This window comes from Neopelma chrysocephalum, unplaced genomic scaffold (assembly GCF_003984885.1).
Source record: "Neopelma chrysocephalum unplaced genomic scaffold, ASM398488v2 Primary Assembly neopelma1_25, whole genome shotgun sequence".
NCBI lineage: Eukaryota > Metazoa > Chordata > Aves > Passeriformes > Pipridae > Neopelma > Neopelma chrysocephalum.
In genome coordinates this window covers 33,010,094-33,026,181 of record NW_020897694.1, presented here as the reverse complement: position 1 = coordinate 33,026,181, position 16,088 = coordinate 33,010,094, and the positions used below count along the sequence as shown (strand labels likewise).

The following is a 16,088-nucleotide window of genomic DNA, read 5'->3' as shown; positions in this document are numbered from 1 at the left end:
CCGTGCTTTGGCCGGACTGGGGACCAGACATGAATTTTAAAAAACCCGAAGGAAAGCGAGAGCGCTGGAAAGCAGCGCTGCTCCCATACCAGAAACACTGGCCCGGCGGGATTCGTCTGTCCTGCAGACCACATCTCTCTGCTCATCTCGCATCCCTTCGTCTCCCTGCATCCTTTCGCCCTGCTGCCATCCCCCTCTCCTCCCATATCCCTCTGCACATCTTCCCACATCCCTCTCGTCTCCCGCATCCCCCTGCATATCCTCCCGCAGCCCTCTGTCCACGGACGCTCGCAGCTCCGAGCTTCTGCTCGGTATGTCCCCACGCCGGCCCCCCGCACCGCCAGCAGCAGCAGCGGCGCCGGCCCGACCCGGCCCGGCGGCAGCTCCCTGCCCCGCGGTGCCAGCGCAGGGAGGGCGGCCCGGAGCCGTGATGTCAGACCTGCCGTCGGGGCAGCACTGCCGCGGCCATGACGTCACCCTGTGCCGTCCCCGCGCGGGACGGGCGCCAGGAGCCGCCGCTCCCGCCCGGAGCCGCCCCCGGCGCAGCGCAGCGCAGGGCGGGGCGGGTCCCGGCGCAGAGCCGCTGCCGGGAGCGCTGGGCCCGGGCAGCCGCCGCGTCTGCAGCTCTCGGCGGGGCCATGCGGATGGCGGTCGGTGCGGCAGCGGGCGAGGGGGCAGCGCAGAGCCCCGGCCCCGCCGCCGTGTCGCTGGGCTTGAGCGTAGCCGTGGTCTCCAGCTTGGTGAACGGCTCCACCTTCGTCCTGCAGAAGAAGGGGATCGTGCGGGCCCGCGGGAGAGGTAGGGGCCCGGCGACGCGGTGGCGGCGGGCGGGAGCACCCCTTCCCGGGCTTTCCAGGCTACCCTCGGCACCCCCGGTAACCCCCCGAGTGCGCGGGGCACCGCCCCCGGCGCCGTGCGGGACGGGTTCCCCTTCCCTGGGGCAGCCCGGCCGCCCGCCCGCGGGGCCGCTCCCTCCCCTCGCCCCCGCGCAGCCCTTCCCGCGCTGCGGTGGCGGCCGGACCGGAGGGGAAGGGGGAGGATGCAGGAGGGCTGCCGCGGGACACGGGCACCGCCGGGCCCTGACACAGCCTCTTCCGAGGGGGTGGCAGTGTCGCCTGGAGCGGGGGACACCTTTCTGGTGGCTGGACCGGGGGAGCCGGCCTCAGTTTGTCAACCTGAGCGTGTTTGACACCAGAGGTCCATGACTGGATCGCGGCGCCGGGGAGGTGATAAATGACCGGAGAGACGGCAGGTGGGGATCAGTCAGGATGTTTTACGGGTGGAGAGCAACGAAAGTGGGTGAAGGTGGGCACCAGCAACAGTTTTCTGATGTATGGTCAGCTCGCTGGTCTTACGTCTCGCTGTAGCACAACACTGGGGACTTGTGTATTGTATGCACGCGCGTTCCTCTTTTTAATGTACTTGTGGGATTTTTCCAACCAGTTTTTGTGGCTTTGCTACTTTCTTGCCATGAACAGCACCCGCACATCTTGTCACTTGTTTATTCTAGCCCTTCCAAGTTGCATCGTTGCATCAGTCACACAGTGGTTTTCTCTTGTTGAGAAGAAAGATGCACCAGTAACATCAAATAATTTATTTCTTTTATTTTTCATATGGAAATCCCATGCCTCATTATTGTTGTCTGAGGTGAACGTATTCAGGAACTGACTGTGCTGTCTAGACAGTCTGGCCAAAACAAAACTATATATTCAGACTGTGAAGATATTCTGTATTTTATTTTGAAATTGGAGCTCCCTAAAGCATGCGTCTGAACAGCACTTGCTAGTTGCATCATCATGCTTTGAATATAGGAGAATGCAATGTATTTGTTCTTAGTATCATGCTTTTATGTAAGGGGAAAGTTATAAACACAGGTTGCATGAGCCCTTTGGATTCTATTACTGTAGTCAATAGACATTTGTTTTTGTAGGTGATGGTGTCTGTGTATGAGCAGGTGTCCATAGGTTCTGGGAACTCCTTCTTATGAAAAATCCTTTTTAGTGACCAGGAGAGGCAAGGTATTTTCTTTGTATGCATCTGTGTATGTAAATATCTATATATTTGTACTTGAGATGGTTCATATTAGAGCAGCAGTTTATTTCCCGTGCCTGCTGCATTTAGCATGTTAATAGTGGATGCAGTGGAGTAAAGCAGGATTTGGAACTATGTCACTACCAGCTGCCAGCGTGATCTAAAAAGTTTGTTTTGCGTTTTCTGCAATGACCTTACAGTTAAAGGCCTCAGACAAACTTTGATTTTGCAAGTATAGTCTCCCTTTCTCTCCAAGATGGCTGTAATACATTTTTGTTGTCCACAGAGAGATCACGTTTGCATCATTAATACAAATTATTTCTTTTTTGTGAAGGAAACGGTGAGAAGACACAAGAGAAAGGAATAACTTTTCATCCCAAGGCAGCTGGAGAAAGTTTCCATTTTGCAGTATAGTCGGGTCTAATTACTCCTGAAGAGCTTTCAGTGGAGCACTGAGTTAAGTGTGATGGGCATGTGCCTACTTTCTCAGTGCTAGCAGCTGTAAAACATCCTGTTTTGAAGATAGTAGTGATGTTTATTTGTGTATCTTGCTGAGCAGTTCCTAGTACTTTCTATTGCTGTGCTCAGTGTGGAGGCATCCAGGAAAATACTCCAGGCTTCTCTCTATTTAATGTTATGAAGCAGTGGGGTTCTGCCTTGAATCTAGCAGTTGGAGCTGTGAGTCCAAGATCGTCCGTGTCAGATGATGTCTTTTTTCCATTGGCTTCAGCAGGTGTTATATAATTAACAAGGAGGCACCTCAAGTCTTTTCTGCCCTCTCTATTCAATCAATAATATAGCATCAATTCAATTAGTAATACTTGCCTGGTTAGAAACAGCAGCAAGTGACAAATATTTTTCAAAGTTACCTTACTTGAGTCAATATTTTCTATAATTTCTGCCTCCAACAGTGTTTTTATTTTATATGCAATAACAAAAGCCTAAAAACTTATTACACCCACTCAAAAGCTGGCCATTTTCATTAGTCATTTTTCATCTCATTTCAGTTATATAGTTTGATTTCCAGAGCTATAGATTACTGTGTTTTTCTTTCATTTGGGATTTCAGGGTAGGTACAATATTGTCTACTGCTCCAGTGGCTTTTGAGAGAGCACCTTCCCAAATAAATGCAGAGCTGTATTGCTAGAAAAAGGAACAAAACATAGAAGCATAATGTGATGTGAAGGTTGTGCTTGGAGGAGGCCATGCTTTAGTGTAGAAAGTCTTGATGTTCTACAGAAGCAGAACTTATAAAATGTGGTACACAGGCTCCACATGTGCATATCCCAAGGCCTATAATCTGACAGTGAAAAATAATAATCCCTAAACTTGGGACGTACTAAGGGATAATCCGGAGTTTTTACTCCTCTCTCTGAAACAGGGCAGGATATCAGGAATTCAGAGGCTTCAGTCATAATACTTCCCAGTGCTTAAATGCAGGAGGATTGGTCCATACTACTGTCCTGCCAACCTGTGCGCCAAAACAATTTCTCTGCTACAATTTTTCTGAAACAATTTCACTGAAGTTATGTTAGCAAACTAATTGATCCAAATCATGTTCTGTTTCCATAGGTTTCCCATCTTCCTAGTAGAGGTTTTAATCTGTATGTTTAAATGTTACCCTCAGAAGCATTTGGTGACATTTTGGATGCTTTTCTACACAATACTACATTAGCATCAGATAGGTACTTCAAACTGGAAATCAGAACTTCTGACTAATACGTTGTCTTAAGAAGGTCTCACTTGGACACATAAGCCAAATCCGAGAACCTTCTCTCTTTTTTTCCCCCTCACACTCAGTTGCCTTGAAGAATCGGGTTAAGATGAAGGTCCTTAATAACTATATTTTCCTATACTTCCTCTTCCAGGTACTTCATACTTAACAGATATAGTATGGTGGTCTGGCACTATTGCAAGTAAGTATCTTAGGAGATTTGAATTTTTTTTTTTTAAGAGGACTTGGGCTTAGATGGTGATACGAGACATCAGGAAATCTGGGTTTTCATATTGAATCTCATACTCACTTGTCATGAAATTCCCGCTCACCAGAAATATCCCACCATTAGTAATCTCCCACTGTGGCTACCATGCCTGCTGGTGTTTGAGAAAGCAACACAAGTCACATATCTTTCCACACTTCCAAACCACTGGGTACTTGCAGCCCTTGGCAGCCACACGCTGCTCTGACTCTGGTTCCTGCATGGTTTTGTCTCTGGGTTGTGCTGGCCTGCTCAGTTTTTAATAAAAGTCAAAGATGAATTAAAAATTGTCGCTCTGCACAAAAGGGCTCATTGAGAACATGTTATTTTTCAGATCAGAAAGCACTTAACCAGCCTCAATTAAAAAAAAAATCCTTTTTGAGTTCTAGTTCAACAGATATAGTTTCAGTTTTGCTTTTAATCTGCAAGATTAATATGAGGCTTTGTGTGGTGCTGATATGAGATCAGTGTAATTTTACCCTTAATTTCTTTTTAAACTCTGCTCACACCAAGTTCATTCTCTGATGTGAATGTGGAGCATGGGGAGCAGCTGGCTTTCTCCTCTTGCAGGTCAGCCCTAGTTCTACCCACAAGCTTAAAATTATACCCACTTTTAGACTCTAATCCAGCCTTTTGTGAATTATTTGGAAATGTTCTGATGCTGTTTCTGAGAAGTATATGAGTCCAGTTGTGCCTCTGGTTTTGTGGCAGCAAGGTAAGTCTCTGTTTTTTGGTTTTGTTGTCTTAAAGCTATGCCAAAGGAACAAAAACTGATAGATCCCTTTGAAGGACAAAGTTCAGAAGTGTAAAAGCCAACAGAGCTTCAGAAGAAAGTCTTCAGCTAATTTAACATGAGTTTAAGTAGTTCTTTGTCAGCTTCCTCCTCTGCCAGGATCACTACTGCCTAAGTAGAAATAAATGTATGCATCAGTCTTGTTGTTTATCACTCATGAGGCTCCCATCTGCAATCTCCGAGCAGAAGGAGTTAAAATAAGAGAGGTTTTACTACAGGACTTATCCCGGTGAATCGGAGAAAACAATTTCATGCTTAAAAGAGCTGACTGAATTGAATGAAGGCAAAACAGCTGAAGGGAATGGTATCAGTTGGCTTTTTTCCCAGCAGCTAGATGCAGGTATTTCAAAACAAAGCCTCAGTAGCTTTACAGAGGAACCAAGAAGAATTGTTATTGATATTATAGACTCAGAATGGCAACAGAGTCACAAACAGCAATAGCAAGAGCCAGGTAGGCACCTATGGGATGCAGAGAACAGTGCTATTTGGGGACTTAGCAATATTCCCAGTTATCTTGATGAAATTATAGCAGCGGATATAATTTTATCAAGCAGAGAACAAACAAAACCCACATAAACTCTGTCAACTTGTTTTCATGGTATTTGTTCAGATGGTGAACAAGCATTTCTGTGTTGGCATGCTGACTCAGCATAACGCTGCCTAACTGTTTTGGGGCCCTGGGATCCACTGGATTACTGAGGACTTCAAAGGAAGGGCTGCAGATTCTGCTAAGGGACTTTTTCTTCCACTGTAGTCAAAAGAGTGATTGCAGCATGTGTACAGGTATTTCAATGAGCATTAAACTAATTAATTGGCTAATTAATTACAGTGCAGGTTTTGATAGCAGCATAGAGGCAGCTGGTTCTTATAGTGGATATGTCTGTGTTAGTATTTTATTGCAGATGGGGAATACACTTGTGAAGTGAATCTCCTGTTTGTCACCATGGATTGGCCTTTGTTTCACATTTCATAGCAGAGTTGGAGCTCCTGAACTGGATGTTAAGATGAAACTATGCTGGAAGATGCACTCTAGGAACATGCTTAATGCATACAAGCTGCAAATAGAATTCCAGTTCATGGGAGCAGGCAGAAGTTAGCCTGAAATAAAGCCCCTGACATGCCTAGAGCAGATACCTTTTTCTGTACTCCCAGTCTACTCCTGGTCTCCTTGCTAATGTAGACAGGTCAGTGTGCATCAAGTTTTATGTTGCAATAACTTTGGGGATACTGGTATTTCTTTACCAAGGTTAAACCTTGTTGTGCCTTTAAGAACTGAAGTCATGTTTTGACTTAGAGCATTGATGTGTCTGGAGAGGAATTTTTGTCCAGAGAGAACTGGATAGGTTGGCAGCAAAGGTCCTCATCATCAGGTAGATGGTAACAATTAATGAGATTCTTTTTTTATGTGATCTTAATTAGTCCTGGTCTGTCGTTCATGGTGGTAAGGGACTGTTAATATTACTCACGGTGATACGGAAAACCTCCAGTAAGTTCAGTTGCCTTACAATATGTTTGGTTTGACTGAAGCTTCAGAGACCTAATTTATGGATTGTTGTTGGTGCCGTCTGTTAGGAGTTCTTCCAACAGAAAGTTAAGATACCTGACCTCCAAAAAAGCAACCTTTTGTCAGAGTTATTTGGAAATGTCTGCAATCTGCAGAAACACAGCATGCCAGCTGTGCTCCATCCTCCATCCAAGATCTGCCCCAGTGCCTTCAGATGCCTTGAAGATAATGCCAGAAGTTGCCACATCTATCTGAAAACTAAGCCTGAGGCTGATAGCAGAGTTACTCTGTTCCCAGGGGCAGGGAGACCACCACTGTCTCTTCTGCCTTAGAAATGCTGCTCATCAACTTCTCTGGCTCACTCCTGCACGTAGAGAAAACCTCAGTGATTTTAATTAGTGTAATTTTGCCCCACTGCAGTTTTGCAAGTTTGTTTGTCTCCTTCATGTTTCCTGTAGGTTACACAGGTCTTCAGCTCTACTGATAATGTGAGCTAAATTGGTAAATTAATTAATGTTTGCACAATGCTTTGCAGGTGTAAAAACCAGGATGATGGTAATGATATTTGATAGTTGAGGGCAATGCCAGCTTGAGCATAAAGACATCTTGGATTCTTGAAATGTTTTTAAATGCTGATAATGGCTTTTAAGAGCAGCTGGAAATTTGAGCTGTATGTAATTTGTGCTCAATCTCAAGCTTCTTTCCAGTTACCACAGACCCTGTAACTATGCAAGTACGTTGATCTATTATAAACTTGCCAGCACTTGCAAAACCATCCAGCTTTTATTTTTTAACTGAAAGCTTGAACACATGAACTGTTATCACAGCTGTGATATGCAATAGTGTGATACATCTTGGAATTTACTTGAATTGGAAGAAAGAAAAATAAGGTTTGAGGCTCTTTCTGTGACTTGCCAGGGATCTGTTTACAGTGATTAGGAATGACTTTTGATGCTATATACTGTTATTTGATGTAGTGTATTGAGGAGTCTTTATGCTTGTGCTTAGGATTTCTTTAGAATATTCCTCAATACTGTCCTTTTTTTCTCCCCAAAAGTAGCACTACTCTCAGGAACTGTAATCAAGTGCATTTTTTTATGTACATGCACGTTCTAAAGATGAAAACATGGGTCATATGTACTTTTAGTCTTATGTTCAACTAAGAGAAGTTACAAAAGAGATTATTTACTGTGCCCACTTGGATGCTCTTGTGTGGCAAATATAAATCCTATATTAAGAAATAATAAAGAAATATAAAAAAACCCCAGCCATTTTGTTTAAGTGCAAAATTAACAGAGCTAAGCAAATCTGTAACAGCTGTTTTCCAGTTAGCTCAGTCTTTTCCGAACAATATTGGGTAAGTTTTGATTACTTCTTTTTACAAAGAGATTTAAAGGCTTATTTCTGGTTCTTTTCTCAGTGGCTCTGGGTCAAATAGGGAATTTCTTGGCCTACACTGCAGTCCCAACTGTGCTAGTGACGCCCTTGGGAGCTCTTGGCGTTCCATTTGGGTAAGAGTTTGCTTTTCTTGTTCTTATCTGGATGTTGTCACTACTTAATAAAATGTCAGATGGACTCAGTGCTCACTGGAGGACCACTAAGATGATGTTGGGCTTATGGCTGTTAATGATGTATTATAATGTCACTTATTCCTATTTTCCCTGGCAAAGCTGGGGCTAGGGGGAGACTGTGGTGAAGAAGGCTTTTCCTGAGTATCTTTAGCTTTGGCTATCACTATGATTCAGAACAGATAAACATTTTTTTTCTCCCTTCACTGTGTTTTTTCTGGACTCTTCTGCCTATTCTCTTATTCACAGTTCCCTTACTAAGTAGATCTTTCCTTTTGTCTCACAGTCTTTCTCTGCCCTGCTATGCACAGCCCACATGGATTTATTAATGCTGATTTTCATTTCGTTAGATTTAGCCCCTGTCCTGAAGCAAGGGAGTTCTTTGCATATGCATGCATTCAGCTTCTTAAACGTTCTGTTTGTGGGGGGCACAGAAAAGGCAGTGAGTTTAAGGACTTTAATATGCAACTAAATGTTTTGTGAATAAGTAAACTACAGTCGTGGAACTAATGCAGTGAAAAAGCACAACTCTTTAAAAACAAAGCTGTACATTGCCTCAAGATTTTTCTGTTGATTGCACTGGCCATCTGCTTCAGAGTGTAGATGGCTTTGCATCAGCTTCATGGCTGACTTTAGTTTTATACGCTATGAAGCACACTGATGGTGCTCTACTTACCACCTATTATTTTATCCTAGGCCACGTAATTTTGTGTACTTTGGTCAGCTACTTCTCTGAGCTGAGCCCTGTGATCTTTGTAACCAAAGGTCACTTTTATCTCCTGACTGCTTAGCACCTATAAAATGGGGCTTGTTTATAGCTCACCAATTTAGGAATGGGTAGATAACTGCCTTCGGGGGCCAGATGTCTGGTTTGGGGGGTTGGGTTGTTTTGGGTTTTTTTTGATGGGGTGATGTGGTGGTGTTTTTTGAGGTGTTGTGGTTAGGAGTTTTGTTGGAGTTTGGGTTTTGTTTTGTTGTGTTGGTTTTTTTCCTGAGATGAGATGTCAAGGATTGAGTAAAACTGTGAATGGATGAATCTTTCCTAAGATAAGTCAGAAATACCTTCTGAGGATTCACCAACATTTGGTTGAAGATCCACTGACATTTGATAATACTCCTTTAAGAAGGAAATTCATGTGGCATAACACTGTTAGAACATTATTAACAGGATGTAGTCAAACTTTTATTTTTCTTCCTCTTTGTGAAAGGTCCATCTTAGCTTCTTACTTACTGAAAGAGAAACTGAACATTCTTGGCAAGCTGGGATGTTTGCTGAGCTGCGCCGGGTCTGTTGTTCTCATCATCCATTCCCCAAAGTCTGAGAGTGTAACGACTCAGGCTGAGCTTGAAGAGAAGCTTACAAATCCAGGTACTGTGGTTTTTTATTAACTCATAACAATTTTGTGACGTTGAGCAAGAGTACGCAGGAGGAAGAGGCTTAACACTTCTATCAGGTAGGAAAATTGACTTTTGAAGAAAACGTGATGTGACAGAGAGAAACCAGTACAGGTTTTGTATAGGAAAACGATGCCTTACTGTACGTAGAACTTGTCATATTTATTGAGATATGTGTGCAGAAAGGAAAACGTGGATACTTTTGAAAACACTGTCCTGCACAGCAAGCTCAGAACAATGACACAATAAAGCAAAAAATAGGCTGTTGTATAGAAATAGGCTGTTGAGACATATGTTGAAATGCCTTTTCTTTCTCACTAGCTGCTGGAGGACACATACTGGTGCTAATACGTTCCAGGCCCAGTTTTATTTTTCTTGCTTAAGAGCTAAACGGACAACTATTGTTTTTCCTTTATTTGCTTTAAGCGAAAGTCAAACCTAATAACATCAGCTATTCAAAAAATCTGCAAACAAAGAAAAGAAAACAAATACCCTGGTCTAAATTTACAGTTTAAATCTGAACAAAATGAATGGGCAATATATTTCTTTAAAACTAAAGCATGAGATGTTTTTCACTGATCTAATCTGTGTACTGATGCTATAATGTAAGTGATATGGCTTCACGTTTCTTCCAACTGTCCCTACTCCACTTGCTCACCTTAATGGGATCTAACTTTACATTTAAGCTCTTTGCTGGATCCACACACCATGCCTTATTGAACTGGTTGTGAAGGAGGTGTTGTCCCTGCTGTCTGTCATAGGAGGAGACTTTAAGGAGTATAGTCGTGATAGAAGAGAAAATAAAATAAAAATAGCAATCCAAAAATCCCGTTCAAATGTACAACAGTGTCATTTACTACATGATGATTTGTTTTACCCAAAGAACACGACATCATCAGTTGCGGATGCCAACAACATCTCTTGAAGCTCAGTGATTTGGATCTATATTGAATAGCAAATCTTAAGCATGATGTATACTGAAGTTCACTGGTATGACATGATTTGCCTGCTAAAATTTTTAGAAGACTATTATCTTGTTTCCTTTTTGTTTTCCAGTTTTCGTGGGTTATCTCTGCATAGTGCTGCTAATGCTTCTCCTGCTTATCTTCTGGATAGCTCCAGCTCATGGACCTACTAATATCATGGTTTACATCAGTATTTGCTCTCTGTTGGGCAGTTTCACTGTTCCCAGTACAAAAGGCATTGGGCTGGCTGCTCAAGATATCTTTCACAATAACCCATCGAGTCAAAGGGCTCTGTACCTCTGTCTGGTACTTCTGGCAGTATTAGGATGTAGCATTATCATTCAGTTCAGATACATCAATAAGGCACTGGAATGTTTTGACTCCTCTGTATTTGGTGCCATCTACTACGTTGTGTTTACCACCCTAGTCTTGCTGGCTTCTGCCATCCTTTTCAGGGAATGGAGTAATGTAGGAGTGGTAGATTTTTTGGGAATGGCTTGTGGATTCACCACAGTATCTATTGGAATTGTTCTTATACAAGTCTTCAAGGAATTCAATTTCAATATTGGAGATTTAAATAAACCTAACATGAAAACAGATTAAAATATTTTTTGAGGGGAAACTGGATGGCTCAGGGAAGGATGCAGAGTCCTTAATTTCTAGGTCACTCATTCAAATAGGATTCAGGCAGGTAACTACCCTCTGATGATTTGGTGGCCTAAATGAAATGAATTGGAAGCCTCCATCCAGTTTCAAAGGAACAGTTGTCCATGTACCCCAGTCGACACAATAAATGACCTTAATTGCAACCACTGATTGAGTCAGCATAGAGACCGATGTTTTTCTTTACTGTAAAAGGTAGTCCTTCAGAAAAGGTCTGTGGATGTTCTGACAGACCTGCATGTGAAAGCTTGTGTTGTGACTTCTGAGGTACCATTTCTGTTGGCAGAGAACATCAGTTTCTAACTCACTCAATCTGATACCTTCCATCATGAGTGATGTGCACCTTTAAAATAAGGGGGAATAAAAGTGGAACAATTTGTTAATTTCAGTATAGCAACGTGTTCACCGTCAAGGCTGTGAATTCCGAGATAAATGTTGTTTGAACCATGAACTGCAGATTTGTCCTTTTTAATGACTGTCTTGGCAACTTTGTCTGCCATGCGGTGAAGACACTGGGGAGTTCTAAATTGAATTCTTTATACAGAGCAGTGGACCCTTAAATTTCTTTCGCTAATTACTTATCAGCTGATGGTTGTGTCCAGGTATGCATTTTTCTTTGTAACTTACATGCATTAAGACATACTGCATTCATTTGAGAGTTTTTAATTGGGAGCAGACAAAAAGCCTGTGAAGGATATGGAAGTGATGCACAGACTCCTTGCCTACATGGTGGCTTATTTTTAAGCAGCTCAGAACTGTTTCAGTGCCTTTGCAATCCAAAAATACTGCATAATTGTGAATGTATTTGTTTCAGATGGCCTATACTGGTTTAATAATTCAGTTTCACTGTCTACAATATTGGACTATATTCAGATTCTAGACACATAAAGCATCTAGAAGGACCCATATATTTTTGGAAGAATCGACAAACCTGAACTGAAATCCCCAGATGCCTTGACAGCTTCTGAAAAACTCATAGGCCCAATGAGAAGAGGTAATCTACAGGAGTGTTGAAAACAGTCCAGCATACCTTTATTTTAGTTCAGTGACTAAATGCAGGAGACCATTTTGTGAAGCAGCTAATAAATAGAGACCACAAAAAAATGAGATGTCTCCTAGCTCAAAAAAGATGGTCTGATTTCTCTTGTAATGTGGGCAAATGAGGTTAAAGACCAAAAAAGCTTAGGCATTCAAAGAGCTGAGTTTTAGATAACTGACAGGGACACACATTCAGTTCCAGTAATTTATAGACCTGTGTGAATGGTTCAGCCATAATATTATGACAAGTAGTACAGATAGCTTAAGCTGTGATGGGGATGACTCTGAACAGTTCAGTTGAAACCATTTAGAGGATATTGATATGTCAAAGAAAGAAACAGTTAATGTTCATGTTCTACTTGTATTTGGTAGCTAAAACATCATGAGTCAAAAACTTGAAAGCTTGCAAAGCAGTGAATGTTTGTTTCCATGTAAGTACAAAACTAGAAGAGTACCATGGAACTCAACACCTCTAGATCAGGACGTCTTCTGAGAAAAACAAGAAAACCCAACGTGGTTACAAGACAGTATTTGAGAAAGTTCATGACACTTTATCCAGAAATCATGAATGTAGCTTTGTGGCTGCCTGACGTGGACTTTGATTAGCAGGGTGTAATACTGTCTGCTCTCATGATCGTTTTTGTTGACCTGAATTAATGTTTTCTTAAAACTCAGCCTCCACTTTAATTTAAAATGAATGCTATAAGCCCTACTAATGGCAGCAATAATCGTGAAAGTGAATCCTAAAGATTTAGTATTCTGAAGGGACTGTTCTGAGGGAGTAAGAGTCCTACTGTGTTATTTTCAAGCTTGTTTTATAACTCCAAATTGCAGGGGAGTGACTCTGAGTTGGCAAAAATGTATGTCGTTATAGGCCAGCACAGTAACTGGGTATCTTAATGAAATAGAGTAGCACTAGCAGAGAAAAGACCATCTACATGGATTTTCAAATATTGTGCAACAACTTGAAGCAGTCAAGTTGTCTTTTCAAAATTCAAGTTCAGAGTTCCTGAGTTGCATGTTGGTTTTGTGTTAGCCTTTAATCTCTGAAGACTTTGGTGAAAATCTTTAGGTCAGAATTGAAATGATTGTGGTCTCATCTTATTCCTCCTTTGGCCATCTTTGTTTGTCTTGGTTTGTTTTAAAATTAATTATTTATAAAGTGCCTGTCCTATTATGTTAGGTGCATATGCAAATTATTAGTTAATACTAGATTTAAAATAACTTGACTGCCCTGTCTAAACTTTGCCACTTTCCGCTCCACACAAAGTTTACTTGATAAGTGCTCACTATGCAGAGGAAAAATAAAGTAGCAGCCATGTTCTGTGGTTCTCTGACTATCCTTACAACTGATAAATGTCTGCATAGTTCTCTTCTCCTCAGCTGCTCCTCATCTGTGATGATCTTTCTAGAAATGTCTAGTTACCCTTGATGTTTAAAATAGAGATGTCAAAAGCCAGCACATAAGGTGAAAGAAATTCTTGTGGCCTTGCACATCACTTGTATCTGCAGCCTTTTACATCTTGAATGCTAAGTAATGGAAACCTTTATTTTTGCTATTTTGTTCAGTATGTAGCAGTTTTCCTTTGAGTTCTGCTGTACCTGGATCTGATTCAGTTCTAACTTTAGAAATGTATTAGCATTTCCTGTTGTCACTGTTGATAAGGTTCTCCCCCACTCCATCTCACAACCTCCTCTTTCTGGGTGTCCTACCTTTTTTAGTCCCATTGCTTTTCTGATTTAAAAGAAGGCAATGTTGAAGTTGAATTTTAGCTGTTCACTCTTTTTGTTTTTATTTCACCCCTTTAATAAGTAAGCACTTTGAATAAGACAGATATCTGAGTTTCATCATCTCAGGGAGCAAATATGCATAGTTGTCTCCTGAGCTTTGGTGTCCCTTATGGGTCTGCCCTTTTGTCGTTCTCTTTATTTATGTCTGTTGATAGCTGGGAGCCAGATAACTTCAGTTCTGATTCCAAAGTAGAAGTGGGAGAGGCTATGCATACAAAAAGTGGACTCGTTGCAGTAGTGGAATGCATTTGAATTCAATTCAAATCCACGTGAAAGGCGCTTCACTCTGTATGTCTGACTTCTGTTATACCTGTCAAACATATTTACTTGGTACTCACTTGAGGATAGCTCTTTGATCATTATCCCTTCAGTGTATGGAGGATTTGCATATGTCAGTCACAATCTTTATTAGGTGTCAAACACAAAAATCCCTCAAATGTCCAATAGGAGAATAGAAACCTTTTTGATACAACCAAAAATAAAATTTGTTACACCTGAAGTACTTCTGTAAAAAAGAAAAATATCTAAACAAGTTATCTGCTGTACTGACTTTCCAGGACTCTGTATGTGTAAATAGAGCCTATTTATTAGTGAGCTGCAACTAACATAAGAACCTGTCATATCACAATGTGACAAGTGAAGCTTCCTATTAATAATACTGATTTATATTGGAACATATGTATTTTTCTGAAGTAACTAGCACTGAAAAATGGAAACACTGGATTAATTTTTTGAATCACTAGGAAGTGAGGTTTACCTTTCCTCTTTATTTAAAAATAGAGGGTTTGTATTTGAAGAAGTTTAGGGTTAATAAATAGGGGGTGCTTTAAATGGGCAGTTGTTTGCATGTTATACCCCTCTCACATTCTTGTTTCACAAATATAAAACATCAAGGATTCTACAGATCTTCCTTCATTGTCTTGAGATGGTGTAACTGCTGAAGTTTTACTGTTAAATCAAGCATTATCAAATGTTTATCTATTACCTGTTATCTTTGTAATAATTTTTGGTGCTATATATGGCTTAAAGAATGCAGAATTTTAGTCTGTACTGTGTTAGGCACCAATGTGGTCAACAGTTATTATTACTAGTGCCCAAGTGTTTCAGACAGCAGTGTTGAAATGTTATGGATTAAGAAATCTTTTTTTAAAAGCTGAAAATAAGTTTGGGGTTTTTTATTATTTGTTTTTGTGTTGGGTCCTCCCATGTCCTCCCCCCTCCTGATACAGTTGCTCTACAGAGTGGAAAATATTACGCAAAAGTGGTATTTTTAAGTTAAATCCTTTTTTAACTGTGGAACTTTCTCTTCTTTTTTTTTCCCCTACTTTTTTTTTTTTCTGGAATGTAAAAAATAGTTCTATTGGGATATGGGGAAAAGGTGGATGGCAACAAACATACAGTGTCAGGTTTGGTTGCTTCAATGCTCTTGCAATATAGTTACTACAGATTACATAAAAATGGTTTATTTTATTAGCTTCCGAATAATGTATATATAGATTTGTTAACAGCTTACAAGTCAAGCTTACTCTCTTTGCTTTTTAAAAAATAGTTATAGGCATGTTGTATTTGCCTTGTGTAAATTATTAAAGGCTATTTATTAAGTTTTCTGATAACTAATCTATTTATTAACCTGTATTGTTTTAAAATAAATGATTTATTTCTAGCTCAATGCTTGTTTTGTGATTCCTCTTTATCCCAGGGGGAGAAGAAAATCAAGTTTCCCACACACTTAGCTGCTTTACAGCCTAATCCCAATTCATAAGCCTAAACTATTTCCATTTACCTTTCATGAAACAGCTGTTTTACGTTTACACAGAACAGCAGATTCTTGCATGGGTACAGATCAGTTGCCACACAAAGGGCTCAGTTGTCCTATACCGGAGTCTACCAGCAGGCTATAGTCTTAATGGCCTCCTTGGACTGAAGTTTGCTCACAGGTAGAATGAACACTTCTCTAGAGAAATATTTGCTGAGGCCTGAGTCACTTTAAACTGTGTCTTTAGGGTTAACATGTGCTCTGTTCCTGCATCGCTGTACACTGGCTACTTGCTAGTGCTTTTATTTCGAGATCTACTGCTTCACAGTTGGGTGTGCATGGAGTGGCAACAGCTGTAAGGAAGTCACCAGTCTAATTTATTGTCTGTCACAAGAACTTCCTGTGGAATCACTTGGAAAATTACAGTGACTGCCCATCTAATCCTTCATCTGAAATTCCTAGCTCCTTGTATCAGGTACTGGCAAATACATGGCTTACAATCTGTGTGTGTGTGTGTGTGTATGTTAAGTTTTGGGTGGTTGGGGTTTTTTTTAATGGTGGGATTTATGATTAAGAATTGTTTCAGTCTGTGATTCAGGCATTTG

The 16,088-nt window shown here is 41.1% G+C and overlaps 1 protein-coding gene across 2 annotated transcripts; it reads left to right on the top strand.

Moving 5' to 3' along the window:
- The first annotated feature begins 579 nt into the window (after positions 1 to 579).
- Positions 580 to 15,396, top strand: NIPA1 (NIPA magnesium transporter 1). 2 transcript variants are annotated; one of them, XM_027674830.1, is made up of 5 exons: positions 580 to 798; positions 3,900 to 3,947; positions 7,728 to 7,818; positions 9,084 to 9,244; positions 10,327 to 15,396. In XM_027674830.1, the coding sequence occupies exons 1-5, from the start codon at positions 639 to 641 to the stop codon at positions 10,836 to 10,838; spliced, it is 972 nt and encodes a 323-aa protein (XP_027530631.1). In that variant the 5' UTR covers positions 580 to 638; the 3' UTR covers positions 10,839 to 15,396. The 2 variants fall into 2 exon arrangements, with proteins under 2 accessions (XP_027530631.1, XP_027530632.1); XM_027674831.1 differs by lacking the exon at positions 10,327 to 15,396 and adding an exon at positions 9,957 to 10,293.
- Positions 15,397 to 16,088: the final 692 nt, after the last annotated feature.